We start from the raw sequence: 24,461 nt of genomic DNA on the forward strand, positions 1-24,461 counted from the left end.
CCTTATTTCTACCCATTCCTTGTGGTACCCACCACCCCCTCAGTTAGTCATTTGAGCACCCTATGTGCTGCTGGGGGCAAACCAGGCATTTTAGAGGGAAAGGCACAAAAAGCAACACACAGAGGTGGAAGCACTTTTACTAGTCAACAAGAAATAACAAAAAAAGGAATGTCTTCTAAGCCTCCCTTCTCCTATGTATGCCCACATTCAGACTGTCTTCTTTCTCTGACCACTTAGCCATGAGCCCTATTCTAGATTAAGATGATTAAGTGAGCTTTTTCTCATAATATATATCTTTGTCGTGTGTGTTACCCACTATTCTAGTGAGATGGAACTCAGGAGGATGGGTAAAAATCTTGATTCAGTCTCTGTGCCAATAAATACTCAGCACAGGGTACTTAGAGAACTTTAGTGGCAAAAAAAGTAAACTGAAAGGTAGAACAAAGCTGGTATGTGGGTAAGCAGCTCACTGATTTTTCAAAAATATCTAGGTGTTTGTTTACATCTTTGGGTGGTTGAATGTCTTCGTTGTCTTAGCTTTCTCACTGACAGGACATGGGAGCCATAAATGGAAATCCTCCAAAATTACTATCTTCCATAGTGTCCCTGTTGTACTTTTACTTCCCAGAATGAGTAGGCAGTGTTGATTTCCAAAAATTACAAAGACAAATAGAACCCATAGGGAGGGAATTGTATTAAAAATTGTTAAATGAAGGTGAGACTAGGTTATAATTTACATCAATCTGTACTATGGATGGCAATTAGTATTTTAAAATAATTCTGCACTGCAAATCTCAGAGAGGACTTTACATCAATTTGAAACTTTGCTAAAGATGTTGCAGAACACTTGGCAAAGGCAGGCATGGTAGCCATCACTACGGAGTAACCTGAGGAAAGTCCAGGTTCCACTAAAATCAATTGCAAAATTCCCTTTGGATCCTGCCAGGGTTCTACAGAAAACCAAGAATATTGGTTTCAAGAGGGACAGGTACATTATAGTGCAGTCAGAACGGATCAGCCAGATGATAGAAATTTATAGTGGTGAGGTTGTGCATTATATACACATCATTACAGCAATTCTAGTGCTTTTATCTTTCTACTACAAAAATGGCAATGGTAGATTAAAATCTCCAGTAGAGAGCACAAATGGCAGATCCCGGATGTAACTGAAAAGCAGTCTTCAAATTACTCTTCAGGAATTTGCTGTATGGAGTTCATATGAAAAATTCTGCTGACTGTGGTACATCAAAGTTCTTCTTCTATTATGTTATTGTTAGCAAAATTTCACGGTCTAAGTCTGAATATTTATAATCCCAGAAATGGGGGAAAATATTGTTTGCAATAAAGTTTAGAATATCTTTGAAATTAAGAAATTGGTCTCATCTAAGAATAAATCATACCATTGAGACTGGTAAACAGCTTCTTTAAATGATGTTTTTCCTTTCCAGGATGTGATAGATTTTGTTTTCTCTGCTGTGACACCAAAAATGCCAATTTTAGAATGTATGTACATCAAACAAGCTATTGACCTCCTACAGGTAGATATGACACTCAGTTTTTCCCTCTCTCATTCTGTTATTTGTGCTGGGACATTGTTCTAAGAGGGCAGTACTTAGATATTGCATCTGCTTTGCAGGGTTTATTGTCTGACCGAGATGAGAAGCAGCTCAGCGAGGAACATATTGCTCGCTTGTTTGTTTTTGCTGTAATGTGGTCAGCCGGAGCTCTTTTGGAACCAGATGACAGGCTGAAAATGGAGCTGTTCCTACGGAAGCACTCTGCAGTGAAAGAACTTCCAGCTGTGAATGGAGAAGAAACCATGTTTGAATTTGTTATCAATGCCTGTGGCCAGTGGGAGCACTGGTCAAAGAAGGTTCGTATGCTGCAACATGCTAAGCTTTCTTAATGAGTATACAGGAATGATGTATTTGGTAAGAGGCACTTTATTTTATTATTTAAAACTCTGCATATTCTTGTTAGGAAGATTAACCCTACCAAATGCTCTAGACTTTCTTTTTTGAAAGATTTTTTTCTTTTCTCCATAAATATCTTTGGCAGAGAATAGGAACATGCATTTGAAATAGCTTTGGAACTGAAACAGAAGTGATCTTAGCTTTGTCTACTGTCTGTCGCCCTACTATTTAAGAACTCCCAGCAAGGAAAAGCTTTTTTCATGTAATGGAGAATAGTGGAGTGAAAATATCGCATTAGTCTAACACCCTTTTAGAAAAGCTTGGCAAGGTGCTGATAAATGGATGCTTGGCTTTCAGGAAGAAAAGTTTTGCTAATGTACATTTTATAAAGTATATTTGGTTTTGTGTTCTGATGCAAAGTGATTGTGTGGGCAGGTAGAAAGTCTCAAACTTTTTGCATGTCTTTCTTATGCAGGTCCCCGAATATATTTACTCTAAAGATTCAGTACCAGAATATACTTCCATTCTAGTTCCAAATGTAGACAGTGTCCGAACAGACTTTCTAATGCACACTATCATGAAGCAAGGAAAAGCTGTTCTGCTAATTGGGGAACAGGGAACAGCAAAAACAGTTATGATTAAGGTAGGTGGAATGGAAAAACATGTAATAGCTTTGTATGGTAACATTGCAGTAATTGACATTGGCACAAATGTTAAATTGAAATGTAAGAGTAATTTGATTTTTCTTCATATTACATATTAGCATTCTTACTGAGGCATTTTGCCAGTACTCACATGGCCTACAAGCAAAAAAACATAAGTATCTATACTTTAGTATAAAGGGTTCTTTTAAACTTTGCTAACCATGGCCATAAGGTCCTGTGATAAATGCTCTTTCATATGCTTTCTTTTCTTTTGAGAAGTCAAACTGCAGATTTTGCTGAGAAAATATTGATCCTTGGAAGATTTTTTATTTTCCTGTGCTTTGTTGGTGGTGCCATATGTGAACTGATCTTTTGTACACCCTTGTTGCACAGACTTTCTTCACAAGCCAAACTAAAGAGAAATAAAGAACTTCCTTCTTTAATCAGGGTACTCAGGGTGATTTTTCAGAGGGTAAATTTAGTGTTTATTATTTGCTCTCTTAATTCCCTCACTGAAAATGACATATTGTTCTTTCTGTAGAAGAAAATAATAACAGGATTGCTATTAAATTAACAAATACATACTTTCCATGTTATAAAATGGTGCAGGTTAATCATATGACACAAAAAAATTAATAACTTACTACAGAAGAGCCAATAATCAAAAAGCTGAACAATCCCAGCTGTCATACCAAACCTGGCATCCCTTATTTGAAAAAATGGAAGTGTAATGGTTTTCAACATGGTTTCCATGATTTCCAGGGGAGTCTGTAGACCCTTTGATCAATGAGAGGTAGCTAAATAAAACCGATCTACTGTTGGGACAGCTGAATTTGCCATACAGGCATCTGTACCTCCGTTGGAGGCTCTGCAGTGGTCTTGAAATTGAAAATAACTGAAAAACACTGGCCTAAATTGACCTTTGGCTTCCTTAAAATCTGGAGCCATTTTGTGTCCCCTGGCCATGTGCTTTCTGAGCCCTGACATAAAGTGAGTTGTACCAATGCCAGCAGCCATTAATACTACTTTTTCAGCTTAGCTGTTGATGCCAACATGCATGCCGGTGTAATGTCAACCTCTGTTCCTGGCACCAGCTGGAGAACTATTTTAGCAGAGTGAAGAGGCGGGGTCTGGGTGGTGGCCCTGATACTCTGCATACTGGATTTTGGCCAGATACTGGCAACCTCCAGCCTTCAGCTGCCATTCCTCTCCCTAAAAATAGTTGGAGCTGATTCTTGGGAGTTGCTTACCCTGTGTCTATTCTATAGAGCAGCATACGTTCCTTACACAAGCGAGCATAATGCCAGTAGATATTTGATCTCATTGAAGGTTAGGAGTGAAAATTAACTGCCTTCATAACTGTTTGCCTTCTGCTTTCACCTTCTGTAGAATTTTGCTTTAGTACCTCTCATGGAAAAGACATTTCCAGATATAAGCAGCTGGTTTTGTGAAAAAGTAAAAAAGTTTTAATATAGAATACTTCAGGTAGTAATCTGAATTAATCTGAAGTAATCTTTAGCATTGAGTAAGGCATCAGTATATATAAAAATAAAGAACTTATAATGCAGTGTTATTTAAGACCTTTACTCTCTGTACTATTAATTCATGAATCGCAAAAAATCCAGAATTTAATGCGAAACTGGTATGGTAGAGTTGAAAATTCTCTGACAGTTTAACTAACAAAAATAATCCCATTAAATAAACTCTTCTTTTTCAAAGATAGTGTTCTGTGGAATATAACTGTTACCATGTAAAGATTCTGAAATGCCATAATGAATAAAACACAAGTGTGTTTTCTGAATGGTTGTATATTCATAGTTGCGGTGGGTTGACCTTGGCCAGCTGCAAGACTCCCACCCAGCCGCTGGTTCCCTCCCCCTCCTCAACAGGACAGGGGTTGAGGTAAGGACAGGATGATCACCCACCAATTGCCATCATGAGCAAAGCAGACTTGACTTGGGGAAAATTAATTTAATTTATTGCTAATTAAAAATAGAATAGGATGGTGAAAAACAAAGACGGTACTAAAACCACCCTCCCTTCTTCCCAGGCTCACCTTCACTCCTTCATCCCCAACTCCTCTACCTCCTCCTCCCTGAGCAGTGCAGGGGATGGGGAATGGGGGCTGCGGTCAGTCCATAACAGCTCCTCTCTGCTGCTCCTTCCTCCTCACATTGCTCCCTGCTCCCACATGGGGTCCCTTCCATGGGATACAGTCCTTCACGAACTGCGCCAGCGTGGGTCATTTCCATGGATGCAGTCCTTCACGAACTGCTCCAGCGTGGGTCCCCCACGGGGCCACAAGTCCTGCCAGAAAACCTGCTCCTGCGGCGGCTCCTCTACACAGGCCTCAGCTCCTGCCGGGAGCCTGCTCTGACGTGGGCTCTCCACGTACTACAGCTTCCTTCAGAGCACATCCACCTCCTTCGGCGTGGGGACCTCCGGGGGCTGCAGGTGGAGATCTGCTCCACCGTGGTCCTCCGCGGGCTGCAGGGGGACAGCCTGCCTCACCATGGTCTTCCCCACGGGCTGCAGGGGAATCTCTCCCTCCTGGGGAGGAGAGCCCCTCCTGGCCTTCTTTCCACTCTCACCCTGGTGTCTGCAGGGCTGTTTCTCTCCTTTTTTTTTTTTCTCGCTTCTTCCTCTCAACTGCCAGACAGCATTTTGCCCTTTCTTACGCAGGCTGAATGGCTCCGGTGGGTCCGTGTGTCCGGCACAGGGGAGCCCCCTCCTCTTCTCACAAGGGGCTGCCCCACAGCCCCCGCTGCCAGCGCCTGCGCACCTACACCCAGTACATTAGTTTTGTACAAACTGTTGGAGCCCCGAGGAGAGGTCCGAGCAGTGACCTGCACCAACCCATCAGCTGTCAAGAGTACTCACCAAACACAGGACTGTTGCACGTACATTGCACGTGTAGACTGTTATTTGTGTGATGTCTGAGAAAAACCTCTTTCTGAAGGGCACCTTTTCTCAAACTGAGATAATTGTATCAACGTTGTATCAACAAAATTAACAGTTTAACAATATTCATCAAAATATTTTGAGGGGGCTTAGCCGTATCTTCCTTTCTGTTGTCACACAGAGTGTACACCTCACTGGAGTTGTTCTTAGAGCACTTAATCAGCAATGATATAGGTTTAATTTTCTGAGGTACTGAAATGGGAACATTTCTAGTCAACCCTGTTATAAAGATAAGAATTTAAATGATATTCAACTTTGTCATCATTGCAGAAGAATTGAATCTTTAAAAAGAAATAGTGTTGGAAATCTGGAATTTTTAATACTATTATTATATCCCAGGACTCTTGCTAAACAAAATATTTCCCATGCGTTATATATATATATGCCTTGGTGTGACTCCAGGGTTACATCTTTTTCTTTCCAGTTCTATTATGAAACCTCACAAAATAAGAAAAGTGGAACTTCATTGCTTTAGGGCATCCTCAGCAGCTGTGGGAATTGTTTGCATTCATAAAACCCAAGGATTCCTTTCTTCACTGAGAGAGGATAACTATCAGTAAATGCAATGTAGCTGGGTTTAATTTTACTCTACCATTCCTTTACACTGCTTTTGTTGTAAGATATGGTGCTGTAGTGTAAACTTGAAAAAGGATTTGGTTTTCCACTTGTTCCCTGCAGACTGCTGTAATAGATCATCCCTAACAGCTTGAATTTAGAAAAACCCTGACAATTGATAATGCAAAGTTTATTTGCATCTTGAGTTGTCACATGTCTACTTGTTTTAACACTTAGTGAAGTCTGTTAAAAGCTTATAAATTTTAATACTTAGAAACTTTATGCAAAACATTAATTGTGAGTTTGTTTGAATTTCAGGTCGGAGATGGTATACTTACCTTAAATAAACTGCTGTTTGACATTTTGAAGTTAATAGTAGGACTGAGATTTTGTAGCTGTCTGATTTTTGCAGGGCTGCTGAGCATCTGCGTCTCCCTTTGGCTGAATTCATCTGGAGTTACTGATGCACTTTACTCAAAATTGGTTTATCTTGCAGGATTACACAAACAAGTATGATCCTGATGTTCACTTGACCAAATGCCTAAACTTTTCTTCTGCAACTCTGCCAAATATGTTCCAAAGGAGCATAGAAAGTTACATAGATAAAAGAATGGGCACCACATACGGTCCTCCGGCAGGGAAGAAAATGACTGTCTTTATTGATGACATCAACATGCCTGTCATTAATGAATGGGGTGATCAGGTAAAAGGAAAATGTTAATATTTGGGAATTGGTGGTCTTACCATTGCTGCTGATGGAAATGCTGATCTGTGGGTTGCAAAAATAGGGAAGTTTAGGAAAAAGGTATCATAATATGGACTAGACCAAGTACGTCTACTAAAAGCAATTTCCCCAAGCCAGTTTTTGCCATGAGTAATAAGCTGTCAGTCCCAAAAGATTAGGGTCAGCATCAAGCCACTTGGTGCAATCATTGTAGCTTTTGTTCTGGTTACATACAGAGCTTCCAGGATTTCCAAACTAGCTGTAATAAGAACCAGTCTGGGAAAGGAAGCATGCAAATCCAAGAAGCAATCAGAGACTCCTTCCTTCTTCCATCCACTCTGGACTTTAAAGTACAGTTATTATTAGGTGAAATCTAACAACACAGTTGACATCCAAGACTAGTGAGATGTCTTGAGGTATTGATGAATGAATACTTATGGACCTATACTCTGAAAATTTAACTTAAATTGAAAAAAATTACTGCTGAGAAAAAGTAACTTTCCCGCTCCCAGTATAGCTCTGTAATCCTGTTCTCTCACTGCCTCTATATAAGTGAATGTGTGACTATACTTTGTGCTGAATTAACCATTCTTTGTCACTATCTAAGTGCCTGTGTCAATCTGAACAAATAGTCTGGCTTGAAACTTTAAATTGCTGAATTTTCTTAGATTGATATTGTGGAAAACCAGTTGAATGTCTGACCTCATGTCCACAACTACCTAGCACATGATGCTTACACGCAGCCGATCCACTGCATCAGAGCACTTGGTACCGTGTTGCATGGCTTAATAAATTGCAGAAGTGTCCAGCAGAATACTTGAAATTAAGAAAGATAAAAGCTGTCTTTTCTTCTGTCTATTAATTTATTATACTGGAGATTTCGTCTTTCTTTTTTTTGAGAACCCTGAAACACTTACCTGCTCCATTTCTTTTTTTTTTTTTTTTTGCTGGTAACTAGATCACCAATGAGATTGTAAGACAGCTGATGGAACAGAAAGGTTTCTACAATTTGGAGAAGCCAGGAGAATTCACAAATGTGGTTGACATCCAGTTTGTAGCTGCTATGATTCACCCTGGGAGAGGTCGGAATGACATCCCACAGCGCCTGAAACGCCAGTTCGCCATCTACAACTGCACACTGCCTTCCAGTTCCTCCATTGACAAAATATTTCAAACAATAGCTGAAGGCTATTTCTGTGAACAGCGACGTTTCCCTGCAGAAATATGTAAACTGGCTTCAGCATTAGTATCTACAACTCGAAAGGTTTGGCAAACGACAAAAGCGAAGGTAAAATTATGTCTGTTAAGAAGCCTTTGGAACATCTGTACCATGACAAAGCAACAAGACCCAGGCCTTTTGTACTGTCATGTGTATTCATATTTGATATTGTGAAGCTGTGACCTGTATGTATAAATGCTGGCTGATGCAGCTGTTCTGAATTTGTTGCTATCAGCACCTAGTTAGCTGACTAAAACCATAATCATATGCGGTGCCTTCTATAACTAATGTAAGAATTACATTATATAAGTATAATACAGTAAGCATAACTGATAGGAAGATTTAGAGGTCTGCTGGTTGAGAAAATGTCAAGGGCATAAGGAATCATAAATTAAAAATTAAATATGAATCTTCTGTGAAGATGTTTGGGATTGTGAGAAACTTTAAAGATCTGAATTAAAGGAAAGAAGTCAAATTTGACAGAGAGGGAATCAGTTCAAAACAAATGAAATCTGATATTTAGTAAATTCTAAATATTTACGTCTTCCATTTCAAACAGATTGTAAAAAAGTTTAACTGCAATTCCTAAGCAAATGTTGCTTTGAAATAGAAAATAAAATGTATGTGTAGAATGAAATTTGAAAAGTTAAAATTACAGCATAGAAATGTGTGCTAAATTTGATCTTCTAATGAAAAAAGTGGAGGAGAGTGCTGGAAAGATAAGGATAGGCAGCAATTTGGTAAATTATATTTTCTAGTCCAGAAAAGGTTGGTCAGAATTTCCCAAACAACTCAACTGTAGACATAAACTTGGCTTACACAGAGAAATAGAGAGCGTTCTAGTGAAACTATTGACCAGTCAACTATTGACCAGTGTATTCAACAGAAATGGTGCTTATTACTGCTAATTAACTGCCTATAGAGAAAATGTAGCTTTTGCTAAGTCATTCATTTTTTCAAATACTCTTTTCTCATTTTTCTGCTCTCTTTTCTTTGCTTTTTCTCATCTACTTTTCCTTTTCCTCATGAACTTTTCCTCACATGTTCTTGGAAAGGACAAAAGAGAGTGACAGAAATGATCTGGAAGAAAGGGCGGGAGCAACACCACAGGTTAAGCAACGCTGACATTTTTACTGTGACCTTCAGTGCCATCGTTAACTAACCTGTCTTGGCTACCTTTCAGTGCATGTTCCTGGGACTGGAAAGATTCAGAGAAACTCGAGTGAAATCTATGTGAAGTTAAAGAGCTGGTCATTGCTACTGGCATGTCTTCATTTTTATTGTTGCCTCTTAAATGCCAAGCATCTATTTCTGCTTTAATACAATATTGATTTTGAAGTTTGTGAAAATTTCCATATTCATTTGATACTAGATAGAAAATGTTTTTATTTAGTAGTTATTTGAATATAGCTTATGACATTATTTTGTAGATGTTACCAACTCCAGCTAAATTTCATTACATCTTTAATTTACGAGACCTCAGTCGTATTTGGCAAGGAATACTTACAGTTACTTCTGAAGTCTGCCAGAGCATCAGTGTTTTGGTAGCCTTGTTCCAGCATGAATGCAGACGTGTTATTGCAGACAGGTTCATCAGCCAAAGTGATAAAGACTGGTTTGAAGATATGATGAAAAAGGTAGGCAAATAGTGTTCCAGTATTTGCCACAGAAAGAGGCCACTGAAATGTTTCATTACTAAAGCAATCCTTAATGTATTGTTGTAGACTGCTTCTGCAGAACATGGTCAAAATCTATTTGAAGATAAATCCACAGAATTATACTTTGTGGATTTCTTGCGTGATGTCCCAGAAGCTACTGGAGATGAACCTGATGATGCAGAGTTGAAGGCTCCTAAAATTTATGAGCCTATCCCATCTTTGGATTATTTGGCTGAACGATTACGGATGTTCATGCAACAGTACAATGAAACCATCAGAGGATCAAAGATGGATTTAGTATTTTTCAAGGTATTAGTGCCTGTAATTATATTAATACAGAAAGTGCCTGGTCTTTTGCACTTACTGATACATGGATCTTGTATGTTTCTATCAAATTATTTTGGAGATAGTTCAGAATGACTAGTCCTGTATCCAACAAGCCTTACAAATAAACTCTATAGAGCCATGCTGCTGTCTCCTGGCTGCCTTTGCTCCCACAAATTATTCCACCTCTTTGCAGTTCCCCATCTTTTCTTTCTCCTGCCTTGCATAATGCAAAGCACAGCTCATTGGTTTCTACAGTGCACATTGTGAATGTCATCTTGCAGCTCTGAAAGTTACCTCCTTCTCAAAGGTCTCCTGATGCATGATGCTTTCTTCAGCTTTAGACTGGGTGGTTTGGTAGATTTTTAGGGCATTTCAGATTAATTCTTGCTCTAAGATAAATACAGCAGTTGAGTAAGAAACATCTATAGTGTACTTGTATTTTGCTTTTGGCAGCCTATTTAGAGAGCCTGTAAATAGCTCAGCTAAAAGGTTGGGGAGGGTGTTAATACACATCCTTTCTAGTTTTCCTTCTGTCCCCTAAGGGGCACGCCCTCAGCTCTGCTGAGTACAAACACTGCTTATGACATTGCTTCATATGAGCATGGTATGAGGACATTTCTCTTTCGCTAGCCCTGCTGCCCACTGAAGTTAGGGGGAAACATCTTGTTGATTTTGATGAGTACAGGACTGAGCCTTTGGCATAGGCTCCAGAGAAGTCCTCTAGCTGTTGAGAGGCGGTTGCTTGGTGATGTGCTTCTAGTTGAATATACATTATATTATTTTTACATCTTTTAATCCCTTTTTCTCTCAATACACAGGATGCAATCATCCATTTGATTAAAATATCACGGATTATTCGTACTCCACAAGGAAATGCATTGTTGGTGGGTGTGGGTGGATCTGGAAAACAGAGTCTAACCAGACTAGCGTCATATATTGCTGGATATGAGAGCTTTCAGATTACCTTAACAAGGTAACACAATGCAGTGTACATACACATTTGCTCCTTAATTTGCCTTAGAAATGAACATCTCACAGTCAACTTAAAAAATGCAAACCTGTCAAACATTTTATCCCTCATTGTAAACTACGTTTTTGATCAAAAGCATCTGTGCAAATGCACACTGTGTAGATGACAAATCCTGGGTCTTTGTTTTGCTGCCTTTATGCTATTGACAGGAAATCTGTCTTTCCTTCAGCATTTGAGTCTGCAATGCACCCTTGTGAAATCCCACTAAAATACCATTTTGCACTAAGGATAACATGGAATAATCTGCTGGTGTATTCTGCATAGTGGGCAAATGCTGACAGCCAGGGGAAATAGTAACTTTTTCGGTAAATGCTTATGTACCCAGACTGTATTATTAGGACTGCTATCAATGACTTAATAGTTTGTAATGATGGAATTTAGTAATTTGTAGAAATTTGAAGTGACTGGGAGTAACTACTGCCTTTCACCCGTTTCTTTTTTGCCATAGGGTTTACAGAGGTAAGCACTGAGGGCCAGCAGTGTGTATTTCAATCTGCAAACTACTCAACACACTGAGAAATCTTCCTTAGAGAAATATATCAGGTCTCTGAACAATGTTATGAGGTTTCTAATGAAAGGAAAGAGAAAGGAAGACATATCACAGCCTCTTCCTGTGTCAGAAGCAGAAGGAAAGAGCAGTAGGAACAAAAAAAAGAGGGAAGGAAAAAAGTGTAGAGTCACAGAATAGAGTCCCTAGACTTGCAAGATTCAAAATGCATTAATAAGGCAAATAAATATTTCAGTCACTCAGGAAAGGTTCATATGCTGAAGCTAACTGGTGATGGGCTAAAAGCAGGTAGCTGAAAGTGTGTATTTACAAAGTGGATAGTCATCTTTTGTAACATGCCACAGGAGGCTGTGGAGGAAGACAATATCAGCAGGTTCATAAATGGATACCAAGAGGACGAGATGGCCATACCTTCTAATATTCCTAATACAATGGCTATGAATATGGAAGGGGGAATAAAGAAATGAGCAGTGAAGAGTGGATGCTGGCTCATGTTTTCTCTCTGAGTAGCATTTCCCATTGCTGGTGTTAAGAGTATAGAGCTAGATGGACTGCTATTCTGACTCAGTAGAGAAATTCTTATGTTCTTATCAGAATACCACAAATCACTGTAATAACTGCAGCTGACACATGCAGACTGAAGAGTTAGATTGTTTTACAAGTTCTGCAGTGTTTGCATTAGGGGTATTTATAGAGCAGTAGTGAGAGGGAGCTGGAAGAGCACTGGGAGACTTTCTGTATGGCATAATATAAAAATAGAGTATTGTTTTCAAATACTGAAGAATGGGTCATGTGTGTATTGCACAACTTTGAAGAGACTTTTGAAAATAAGAAACTGGTTTCAAAGAAAAGAGGTTCCTAATTTCAGCTTTAATTGGCTAAGAACATAATGGACAAAATCTGCCATTTTATTAACCTTACTTTACTTAATTTTGTATTCCATAATCTGAAATCTGTAGTTGAATTTGTGTGGACTTCATCTGAATCTTACTTGTGTGCACCAGCTGTAAGAGGCTTAAGGAAAGAACCAGTCATGGTCTCCATTTGCAGCAGAGCTGATCAGTCCAAGTGATAATGTTCAAGCATCATTTCTGGGGCTTGTTTTCAGTTAAACCAAACAACACAATAAAACCCTCAGTTTTGTTTTTTCTTGTCTCTTAATGATTTCCTTTAACCTGTTCTCAGTATCTTTGAAAGATTACCCAGCTGTATTTACGTAATGGTTACAGGTATCAGAACCTACTTGACAACTTAATCCAACTGTATTAACCTGTATTAACCTTTCTAATAAAGAATTTAAATCTGCAAACTGTAGAGATGCAAAGCAGCATCATAATTACTGTAGACATAGTATTGCTCTTAGCATCTTTTTTTCCAGCGTGTTATTCTGTTGATTTCACCTCCTTTCCCATGATTTATGGTACTGATCATTACCTTTGAGAAATCGTTTAAGAAAAAAACCCTAAAATAATGAAACCAGGAGATATGGCATTAATTTCTTATGTAGATTTTTTTCTTGACTTAAGGAAGCTGAGCCATATGATAGATATTTCCTAAAATGGACTGTAATTTTATTCTCTCTTTCTTTAATCCTTTTCCATCCCAGAACATACGCCACCAACAACCTTTTGGATGATCTCAAAATCTTGTACCGCACTGCTGGGCAAAAAGGAAAGGGCATTGTCTTTATATTCACAGACAATGAAATCAGAGATGAATCTTTTCTTGAGTACATGAACAATGTTTTGGCTTCAGGTGAAGTCTCAAATCTTTTTGCACGGGATGAAATAGGTGAAATCACACAAGACCTGATACCGTCAATGAAGAAGGAGTACCCAAGGTGTAATCCCACTGGTGAAAATCTTTATAATTACTTTCTTACTCGAGTTCGTAATAACCTGCATGTGGTTCTTTGTTTTTCTCCTGTTGGGGAAAAATTCAGAACTCGTGCACTCAAATTTCCAGGTCTGATTTCAGGCTGTACTATGGACTGGTTCCAGCGCTGGCCTAAAGATGCTCTTGTAGCAGTTGCACAGCATTTTTTAGTTTCCTACCATATTGAGTGCACAGATGAAGTGAAACAGAGTGTTGTTAACACCATGGGAACATTTCAAGATATTGTAGCCGAAAAATGTGTTGAATACTTTGAACGATATAGGCGACGAACATTTGTGACTCCAAAATCTTACCTGTCCTTCATTGGAGGCTACAAAGCTATTTACAAAGAGAAGTTTGCCAATGTAGGAAGTTTGTCTGAACGCATGAGAACAGGTACTGTAAAATCCATTTGATTTTTGTTTGTTTTTAAAAATGTGAGAAGAATCTGAGTAAAAGAATGTAAAAGTATGGATTTAAATTGTGAGCTCACTTTCATTTGGAAGCAGATTTTCATATGTCTGTTGTGTGTGATTACAAAATATGCAGAGGTTTTGTTTCAATGAACTTTATGAATGTTGTAGATTGCAGATGAGTTTTGAAAATATTATTAGTTAGCAGTTAAAATACCTGAAACTCCTGCTTTGACATGTATGCATGCCAAGGAACTACTGAGATCCTAGTTTTCACATTTAAACATGCTGAAAGTAAATCTGAGGGAAGGTAAGTAAATGTTCAGATTCAGTCCCTCTGAAGAATCTTTTAAAGAAAGTTATATGCCAAATGTAAAATTTCCAAAATATTGCACTGCACAAGGTCATACACAGTAAACAATTAAAGTTTCCAAAACTTAATGGTGTTTGGAAGTGAATGTGAACTTAAACTGTTTCTTCTCCCACTGTTGCCAAGTGCAGAACTCAGCTATGTACACATACCTCCATAGGTAGAGGGTGGCTGGGTGCCTGGAAGGAACACATGTGCTTTTTATGAGGGTTAGAAAGATTTACATGATGCATTTACATTTAGATGCATGCATTTATATTATATTTATTATTATATATATTTATATTATATAAGGATTTTTATACTTACAGCTTTTCTCGGTGATTTTCTTATTGTTTGATAAAAATGTTGGAGCACTGTATTGCTCAAGAATCTTTAGGGTTTTTTGCCCCCATCTTATCTGGACCCTCATGTAATGTTGAATTTAGAAGCTCAGCCTAGTCGCCTTGTGTCTTCACTTGCATTGCTTAGGATGCCAGGTTCCTCCTCTTTGTTTTGTACAGAGAGTACAGACTAGTACTTCTTACGGTCTCATGAATTTCTGAAATTTCACACATAATTCTTAAGAGTGCCATTCACAATACTAATGCTTTTCAATATGTATGTTTAGTATTTAGTGTCCCTCTCATATATAAGAATATAAACAAGTGATCAAGTGACAGATTCTGAAGATTCTTACCCATTTAAAAAAAAAAGAAAAGAAAAATTAAATAGCAAATGGATATTACCCCTGCTTAATTTTGGTGTTCAACAAATGGGATCATTCACGGGGCTTTCTAAATATGAATCGAGTGACTTTTATTTTAAGTATTCAGATTGCTTCACTGAGGTTTCTCTCTTAATAGGTCTTCCTGTTGCTAAAATTGAATTTGTTCAACACAGGTCTTGCAAAACTGATGGAAGCTGAGGTTTCAGTAAATCAGCTCTCCAAAGAGTTAGTGATGAAGGAGAAAGATTTGGCTGTTGCTTCAAAAAAAGCTGATGAAGTTTTATTGGAAGTAACTATGAAAGCCCAAGCTGCCGAAAAGGTGAAAATGCAGGTGCAAAAAGTAAAAGACAAGGCTCAGGCCATTGTGGATGACATTGCCATTGATAAAGCAGCAGCAGAAGAGAAACTTGAAGCTGCAAGACCTGCATTGGAGGAAGCCGAGGCAGCCCTGCAGGTCAGAATCAAAGATATTCTGAACATGCATGTAGTTAATGATTGTTATTTCTAATAATACATCTTATGCTTCTGGCTTGAAAAAAACAATGTTGAAAGGACTAGCACTGACCTGTTAATCTTTGTAGAAAAAAAGCTGAAAACTGAGGCAGGGGAGAGGTAAGATGGTCAGTACCTCCTCTACTGTCAGGTAATAAAGCAGTCATTGAGTGGTACTACCTTTAAGGACTTTCTGCAATACTACTTCTGAGTGACCTGCAAAACTGCAGCGGTTGCATTACATATACAGTTCTCCCCAAAACCATCTTTCTCTGCCATCAAGTGATTGCTTAAATAAATGGATTATTTTCTTTTTCAATTTTTCAGACAATAAAACCTTCTGACATTGCAACTGTTCGCAAACTGGGTAAACCTCCTCACTTGATAATGCGAATTATGGATTGTGTGCTACTTTTATTCCAAAGAAAAATAGACTCAGTAACACCTGATCAAGAACGCCCATGTGTGAAGCCATCATGGACTGAGGCTCTGAAGCTAATGAATAATTCAGGATTTCTTAGCATGTTGCTTACTTTCCAGAAGGTAAGAAGTTAATAGTGGCACTATTACTCCTATAACTATCTTTAAAGATAATGTAAAAGTGTCTTCTACCTTCAAAGGTACTTTGAAACATATGAGGCTTTTGTGTACCTATAGTTGTAGATACCTTCATGACTGTACTCCTTTCCATTTTCATGGTTCATTATTTCAGTAATCTTTCTCCTGGGCCACACAGTTTTGATGGCAGTCACAAGTATCCCAAGCACTAGATCAAATCTAGAGAAGCTTGGTGTTATCTTTATTCAGGCAGTTCGTGCTTCTCAGTCCGAATTTGCCTTAAGAGGACTCACTGTTAATTTTTCAAATGGCTCACCATCTCCAATGCTACCAGGCCTGTTTGCATATAAGGTGCTCTAGAACTCTGTCTCCAGAATTGTTTGGTGGCGAGCTAGGAGGAAATACAGAAGAAAATGAGCACCCTGTCAGGAAATATATTGAGATATTTGGGAACTTTTGGGATTCTTTCACTAGAAAAGTAGTGAAATGCAGAATGAACTGAGAACCTTAGTATTAACTGTAAGAAAAATAAAAGCAAACGCAGTTTTTTATTTCTATCAGGACAGAAACTTGTCCCATTTATAGCAAGATTCACTGAACTGTGAGACAAGGGAAATTTCTCTGCATTTAAAAGAAGATATCACAGGTAGCTGGACCAGAAAAAGAGCTAGGCTGGAATATGGAATGGCAGAATCATGGCCCAACTTTGAAATCCAGAAACCCAAGCAGGTTTTGGCAGAACTTGGGCTTTCTGCAATGTTGCAGAATATACTCTTTCATATATACTGATTTTTTAATCTGCTTCAGCTATGCTTTTTTCTGATGCCTTTCTAAGCTACTGGAGTGTTTTTGTTGTGCAGATGAGGCTTGAAACCATGATTCTCACTATCCCCAGGAGCCATTTTTCCCAGTGAGCCATATTGACAAGGCACCATGTGGAAGCTTGCACTGCCTTTGTAGACAGTTTCTTCCTGGGGCTGTCAATCTGGTCACTTCTCCAAGTGCTATCTTCACTAAACAGGAAGAGGAAATGAGTTTAAAGATAATGGGCACTAATTATGCACTCCTTACTCAAGCTTCTCTGTAATGAGGCTTCCAGTTTTGGCACTTATTAATAGTGTATGTGTTCCTGCTGGTAGTTTGCAACACGTTTAACTTTACTCAGAGAAGTCAGAACAACCTCTGTGGGACTGAGTTCTTGCAGGAAGTGATACTGATGAATGTGGTGAAGAACACTAGACTACTTCTATCCCTGATGAGGTACTTCACATGCTGTCCTCCTGCCTCATTTCTTATTTCTAAGATTGAGTACATATGAAAAGAAAGCTCATCATGTCTGGAGTTCTGAGTAGACTACACTGCCTACTTGTTTGTGAGATTTTTGTTCTTTCCTAATTTTATTAGGCAAGGAAGATTAGTGGATGAAATAATTTCTTGGGTTTAAAATTCATTACTTAGAAGGAAAAGCATGATATCTTCCAAGCTCTTGAACAGAGATTTAGGCCAGTGCTGATTGGTCTTTGCTTCACCTTTGCCAGCTTGCTAGCTCATAATTTTGAGTAGGAGAATGAAAAAGTCAAAGTGTTTGTCCAGCACTATTTTACACTTTAGTAAATGCTCATAGTGAAAATATCACCATGTCTGATCTTAGGAATAATATAATGAATGTCTTTGTTATTATAGTAGCTAGGGATCAGCCAAGTACAAGACTTCTGCTATGCAGAAAAGTAGGAAAAGGGTATATTGCTTGACAGTATGAATGGAAGATGATTTTTAGATGCATTAAAAGAAAGACATTAATACATTGCCAGAAAAAAGGAAGATTCTTAATGCCTCTATTGTTAAGCAACCATTGTTACCCTGTATAAGCTCTTCTACTCTCTACATTGCTTAAGGAGATGAATTCCATTTTCTTCTGACACTTACACAATTATAGATTAACCACCATCATCAAAGATCTGGCTTTTCGTGTTCTCAACAGATTGTGAAGGCGGGGGGGGAAATCTGAGATTAGAATAATGAAGTGAACAGCTGAAAGAAATGGCTTTTACAGTTAAGGAAAAGGGTTAGCTTCAGTGAAGTCAGTGCCTTGCAGTTTCACCCTTTTCCTTCCTAAAGCTGCATATTTGACTCTCTTAGCTGTGTTCACATTGGTGCCTTTCTGATGCCATGATGAGCTTGTTCAGGGAACTAGCCTAGAAGAAAACTAATCACTAGTTTGCTGACTTAGATTTCTGTCATATTAGCTTCCGAACTAGCTCACTGAGCATTGGTGATGGTATTAAAGCTGGGGCAAGAACATCTGGTTGAGGGGGACAGGAAAGAAGGTACAGTGCTGTAGCAGCAATAACTTAGATCAGCTTAAGTTGTCATGGAACTATGAGTACAAGTAATGTCTGTTAATCTTACAGGTCAAATAGGGATATTAAATGCAAACTCAAGTCAATCTGTTGCAATGGAAGTAGGAGCTATTTTCACTTGAGTTCACAAAACCCAACTAATCAGTCCTTTGTAAGATTGAAAGGCAACAGTGTTGTTTTGTTCATTTCTTCTCTAAGAAGTGGTAGCAGCATGTTTTTAAAAAGGAAAAAAATGTTTCTGTGAAGTTATAAAATCCATTTAAAAAAATATTTTTTCCTTTCCATTGACTAGGACTCAATTACAGGAGAAACTGTGGAGCTTTTAGAGCCTTATTTGGATATGGAGGATTATAATCTCGAGACTGCTAAAAAAGTGTGTGGAAATGTAGCAGGTCTTTGCTCATGGACACAAGCAATGGCTTACTTCTATGGTATTAATAAAGAAGTTCTTCCTCTTAAGGTATTTCATTCTACTCATTTTTCTGAGGGATGACTATAGTTGAATGGAAAAAATGTTGCGTTATTTTGGCTAAAAGAGATCACCAGTTACAAGAGATTCTTGTTTCTTCACATCCAGTTGTGAAGTAAAGCACACAGAAGTTAAATATGTTCTGGCAATTTTTTCTCCTTACAGAGCTACCGTGTGGTACAATTGTTACTTGCGTGAACACGGTCAGTTTTCAATGGGAGCCTTAGTACACAGGTTCTTTATAGAGCCTGTCTATCTGCAGGTGGGACATACCGATACTGTCTCTGCTCTCGGAGTTGGTGCCAGGCACTATGGTTTCAGGAAAACTTCCCCTCCATCCTACTAGCCTGGGAAAGAGAATACTCATTGTGGTCTTGGTAGAATCTGGGAGAGAGACTGTTCTTGGCACAGAAATATTCTTTAATGAATTTAGGTAGAATTCAGCTCTCGAAGAAAACTTTGGAGTGTCAAACTGCTACATGTGAGTGTATATGTGATAAAGTAAATAGTCACCTGGCATAGAATTCTGTTGTAACATTGAACTACAGTAGAAGGGGATCAGCTACCGTTGTCTGCATTCCTAGAGATAGCTTTATTGTCTTAGAAATGTTTCATTTACGAGCATATTGAAAAAAAAGGACTTTGAATATTTACATAGTGATTTATAATCTTTGCTTCTACAGGGGATTTTCGGGCTTTTTTCTCAAGAAATACATTCAGTCAGTTATGCTTCCACTGTACTTACATCCAGTCTTCTATTGTATAAGCCACTGTATCCACGGTATATTCAAAACTCTTGGCATATTCTTTTAGTATACCTAGACAGATCTGATTCAAATTTGTTAAAAGCATATTTTTGGTTCAAGTAACTGATAGAGAAGACTATATTTCTGTGATATATAAGTAGCAATTCCCTTTTCAAATACTAGGATGTTCACTAATGAAAACAGAATTTGAAATGTGGCTATTGAGAGCTATAAAAGAGAGCAAGACCTAAGAGAAATAGTGGCTTTATATGCAGATGCAACTCTGAAAGCTGCAAAAGTGCTCTTGCAGTTTTTATTTGAATATATATGACTTAAGATTACATATAAATTTAACTTTGTATTCAAGTATTTACATTCTTGTCACACTGTAGCTGATAAAAAACTGAACATGCATTTCTTGGCAAAGTGTCAGGTATAGCAACAGTCACAAATATTTTAAAACTGAAAATGACAGAGGGAGGAAGTGTTTAAAGTATGCAGGAGAGATTGCAGGAAGCACTGCAGTGATGCTAAGAAAATAATTGAAAATAAATGTACAATTAAACTGCGTAAAGTACAAGCACAGCCTAAATTATCCAGTGCTAAAAGCAGGTTTACTGAATGAATTAATCAAGCTGCTTTATCCTAACTGCTGTTCTGGGAGATAAATCCCCTTCAACACCTGCAAAGTCCATCCAATATATTTTTAAATTGCATCTTAACTGAGACTCAGTGCTTCATTTATCTTAAATGTGACAACTTGTGGAAACTAATTAATAGTGACTTAAATTTTAGTAAATATACGGTGCAAAAATTAAGTCCTTCCTAGAAATGGATACCTACATTCTTTAGATATGTGGCCTGCAGCCTAAGGGTCATTAGTTAGAGTCACACACAGAAAGTATAACCAAATGTTGCCTGCAAATACAATACTGTGTAGTTGCTTATCATGCAGTGGTCACCATGTGTGTGCTACTTTCCTATAAACCTTCAGCAAGACTGTGAGCCATTCCTCTCTAGCTTGTTACCTAGTAAACAAGCCTGCTGGATTAACCTGGTAATTCTGAAACACCATCTGCTATTTATCCATTAGTTGAAGAATATAACAGCAGAATGAAGAAGCCCTGGCTTTTTCTGTGATTCTGTTAGCCTCCAATTAAAATACTGTATATAAGGGTATAATTTCCCTTAGAGATATCTCCAGTGATTTTAATTAAGTTCTCCTTAGGCTGTTATGATGATCAAGGGAAGTTTGTCTACAGTTTATAAATTCTGTTTGATATTGAGGACTCTCCTTGTCAAACTCAGTTTTAAATAGGAGGCTTGATTGCCTTTTCTGCTTTCACTTGTCTCCATGCTGGACTAAAAACCACAGCAGGCAATAAGAGGAAATCTTGCATCTGAGGAAGAGGTAACAGTCAAGAAGTGTCAAAATTTGGTGGTTTTCCATTTAAATAAGTGTGTCCTTGTCAAGGTGATGCCTACTGGGCAGGAAAACAAGCATTCAAGTCTGAATTCAAGACCCACAATAACTGTAGAAGGAAAGCATATATTTGGGGCGGGGGGATTAGATCACCTAACAAAACAGGTTAAAGTCAGAACATGTAACTGAATGGAAAAAAATGGAGAATCTTTCAGTAGCTAGTAGAGGCTGTAAAAAGCAGATAAGAGGCATGATCTCTGTGCCTTTCAAAGGTTGTTTTAATCCCAAAGAATGGTCAGTGATAGCAAAGAAATTGAGGCCAAGATTTTATTAAGGTCACTCTGCATGGATCTGTTTGCATGTGTACATATGTATATATGTATACATATGTATATGTTTATAATTTTTTAATATTGGTGAAGTGAAAACATTGCTTTTTGAATGTCTGCAAAACCTGTGTATGTGTTCGCCTCTCTTATAATGTTTCCCTAAATAATGATGAATCCAAACTTATCATGATATTGAGGCTCTGAGAAAGTTGATATAAAACCAATGGAGTGTCCATGTGAAAAATCTGCAGTGATCTGGGAAAGAAGCAGCTTGAGATTACATTTCCATGACAAGTTGTCAGTCAGATGCCATGTGCCCAGGACAGGACTGAAGCAAAAGGCAAAGGTGGTCACCCAGCACATCCACAGAGGCCCATGAGCAGAGTGACAGTGTACAAGTACAAGAAGCCTTCTGGCCTGGTCCAGCAGTAGTGAATGCTCAATGGATTGTAAGAAGAGCGAACTTGGAAAGCTAAAATTCCTGAAACAAAAGACATGCTGGGAAAGCTCCAAATCTTCCTTACCTGTGGTGAACTATAAAGTTTCAGCTGCACTTTTTCTTATGGGTTCTCCTACTTCTAGTAACATTTCCTGAATTTACTGAGCAACAGCTGCTCTGCAGAGTGATCTGGGGTTGGTCTGGGCATTCCATTCAAGAGCAGGGCTAGCATTAAATGGTGTGGTTTTTTATTGAAGAAGGCATTTTTATTTAAATGCCTTCTTGGATCAGGGCCAGATATACTCGGTGCTTTGCAAAATTGAGTTTGCAATGTATCAACGAGAAATTATGGCTGTGTCACTACTAATAAATTAAACAGTACTAGGGAATTTTTTGAGACATTGGGTAGTGATCATCTGCGCTGTTAAATTGTTAGAATGATCCCTAGTGTGAATTTGGTCTTGGCTAAGCGGCATTTTCTCAGCAATCTCTGGGCACCTTTCAGGAACTAGCTTGGTCCAAGGGCCATTTCCACGAAGCTGTTTGGATGCAGTCATACTATTTTAGAGGCTGGGACAGCTTAATATGAGCTGGTTTACGCTAGTTAACCTCAGTACCAGAGAAAGGTCATGGGTATGTTTAATTTAACAGTATAGCTATGGACTAATTACATGTTTGTTTGTCCTGGTTTTATGTGGAATGCAAAAAGGTTAAAATGGGGCAGGATCATCTCACCACCTGCTATGAAGTCCTCTCTGAGAGGGCATCTTGGAAGAAGGCAAAATAGCTGCTTAACAATTTAGTCTGTGGCGGTTGTTGGCACAGGTACTGTCTCCATACTTGCCTCATGCAGGCTGTCGCAGAGAGCAGGTAGAGACACTGGCTGGAGCAGATGTTGAGAGGATGGTCTGTGTCATTCACCACAACGGCAATGGCAAGAAAAGGCTGAAGCCGCCACTCTCACGCAAGCCTAGGCATGTTCTAGCGTAGCCCTCCTCTCCCTGAGTGCAGATAAGAGTGTGGATCTCATGTCTCGAGTCCTCACGATTCATTCACATAAAATCCATTTATTCAGGCTTTCACACTGCATCCAGCTGGAACAAATTGTGAATCCTTGCTTTGCTGCGTGACTCAGAGGGATGAAATGAAGGGTGTGAAGCTTGTTCACATAGCAATGCCACTAAAATTAGAAAGGCCACAGTGGTTCTTTGTGGTTGGGAGACACGTTTCCTTCCCGCCTGTAATTGGCTGGAAATCTTTGTGTGAAGCTGCTTGCGACTGTAATAGCCTTGTGCAGAAGATTCTCCTTGGCACCAGAACTTGCCTCCTGCTCTCATGGCAAAACTCTGCACAGGAAGCTGCCAGCCAACCTGCCAGTGATGTCAATACAAAAGCCGTGTTTGTACCCATGTAGTTTTGAAAAATGGATTTGGAAAGAAAGACAGGGAGAGAGCAAATAGTGATGATTTCATAGGGTAATCTGAAACAAGTAGTCTATCTGCCTTTGCGAGTCACATAGGTTGGTCATCCTGGTATGTTAGCAGTCATTCTTGTGCAACCAACCATCATTCATCACGTATAATTAAGCAGCCTACAAATCAAACTAATACCAAAATGTATTACTACTTTGTTATGATTATCCTAAAATTGGCTGAAAACTTCGGTTAAATTGTCTGTAAAAAAAATTCTTATTATAAGTCATCTTCTAGAGATCCCGTAAAGTCTTGTGTAAATAATTTGGAGGTTTTTTTCATGTTAGAATACAATATATTTTTTTTTTTGTAATCATCTGAAATATTTTTTTGTTTTCTGTACATCTTCAAAGCTGGTAGCCTTTTAAGAGCTTTTAAGAACTGGGAAGTCTGTTCTATCAGTCTTTCGTACATTTCTGGGTAGTTTCTGCTGCACGGAGGTCTGTTTTTCATATTTGCAAGGCATCATTGCTCATATGTATTGGGAATTCACATGGCCGTCCTTTTCCATTGAGGTTCACGTCCTGCTGTGATAAATGTCAAGGTGAAGTATGAATCCACACAGCCAGGTGTAAGTTCTTTGTTGTTCCAGCTGTTCTGCCTAGGCTGTTCTTCCCAACTCTCCAAGGATGTTGTTCCCTGTATAACCTCACTATTTGTCAGCTGGGGATGAAACAACATGTCATAACTTTATTTTACTCTCATTTTTAGCCCTCACAGAGTTTAAGGATAAGAGGATGCTCTGCACTGGGGAAGGGGGGGCAGGGGTGAGATAGGAGAGAGAGGGCTGGTACAGGACTCTTTCTGGATCTCAGTAAGAAAGGCGTGACAACAGATGGCTTAGTAAGGTAACTTTATAATAGCTTGAATGACCCAAAGAGAGAGTTTTCTCTCCATGGACAGGATCTGCTTTGCACAGCACACCATGGGAGAAAATCTATCCAGGCTCTGTCTGATACTGTATGAATGTGGGGTGCCCAGCATCTGAAGGGATGTAATATTTACTCACTATCTATGTTCCTCTTCTTATTATGGATCTTTTAAAGCAGTTTTCCTATTAAGCCATTTTTTGTCAGGCCTTTCTTCTTAATATCCAGAAAGGGCCCAGCACTATCTCTCTCTCTCTCTCGTTCTCTCTTCCGTCCCGCACTCCCCTGCCCCGGTGCAGGACACAGTAACACTACGTCACCTACTCAAAACTCCTTTACTGTTTAAACTTTTCCTGATAGTCCAAGATTCACTAAAAAATAACAGCAGTGGTTCTGAA

General features: G+C 38.7%; 1 protein-coding gene across 1 annotated transcript in view; it reads left to right on the top strand.

Moving 5' to 3' along the window:
* The window catches only part of LOC115340302 (dynein heavy chain 5, axonemal-like), a 170,749-nt gene that overhangs the window by 84,320 nt on the left and 61,968 nt on the right, over nucleotides 1-24,461 (top strand). The window contains exons 49-60 of the mRNA XM_041123013.1: nucleotides 1,449-1,538; nucleotides 1,637-1,873; nucleotides 2,389-2,556; nucleotides 6,570-6,776; nucleotides 7,756-8,085; nucleotides 9,447-9,653; nucleotides 9,741-9,983; nucleotides 10,820-10,974; nucleotides 13,146-13,810; nucleotides 15,080-15,360; nucleotides 15,726-15,941; nucleotides 18,609-18,776. Coding sequence (XP_040978947.1) covers nucleotides 1,449-1,538; nucleotides 1,637-1,873; nucleotides 2,389-2,556; nucleotides 6,570-6,776; nucleotides 7,756-8,085; nucleotides 9,447-9,653; nucleotides 9,741-9,983; nucleotides 10,820-10,974; nucleotides 13,146-13,810; nucleotides 15,080-15,360; nucleotides 15,726-15,941; nucleotides 18,609-18,776 — 2,967 coding nt within the window. The remainder of the gene's footprint in view (nucleotides 1-1,448; nucleotides 1,539-1,636; nucleotides 1,874-2,388; nucleotides 2,557-6,569; nucleotides 6,777-7,755; nucleotides 8,086-9,446; nucleotides 9,654-9,740; nucleotides 9,984-10,819; nucleotides 10,975-13,145; nucleotides 13,811-15,079; nucleotides 15,361-15,725; nucleotides 15,942-18,608; nucleotides 18,777-24,461) is intronic.

This window comes from Aquila chrysaetos, chromosome 4 (assembly GCF_900496995.4).
Source record: "Aquila chrysaetos chrysaetos chromosome 4, bAquChr1.4, whole genome shotgun sequence".
NCBI lineage: Eukaryota > Metazoa > Chordata > Aves > Accipitriformes > Accipitridae > Aquila > Aquila chrysaetos.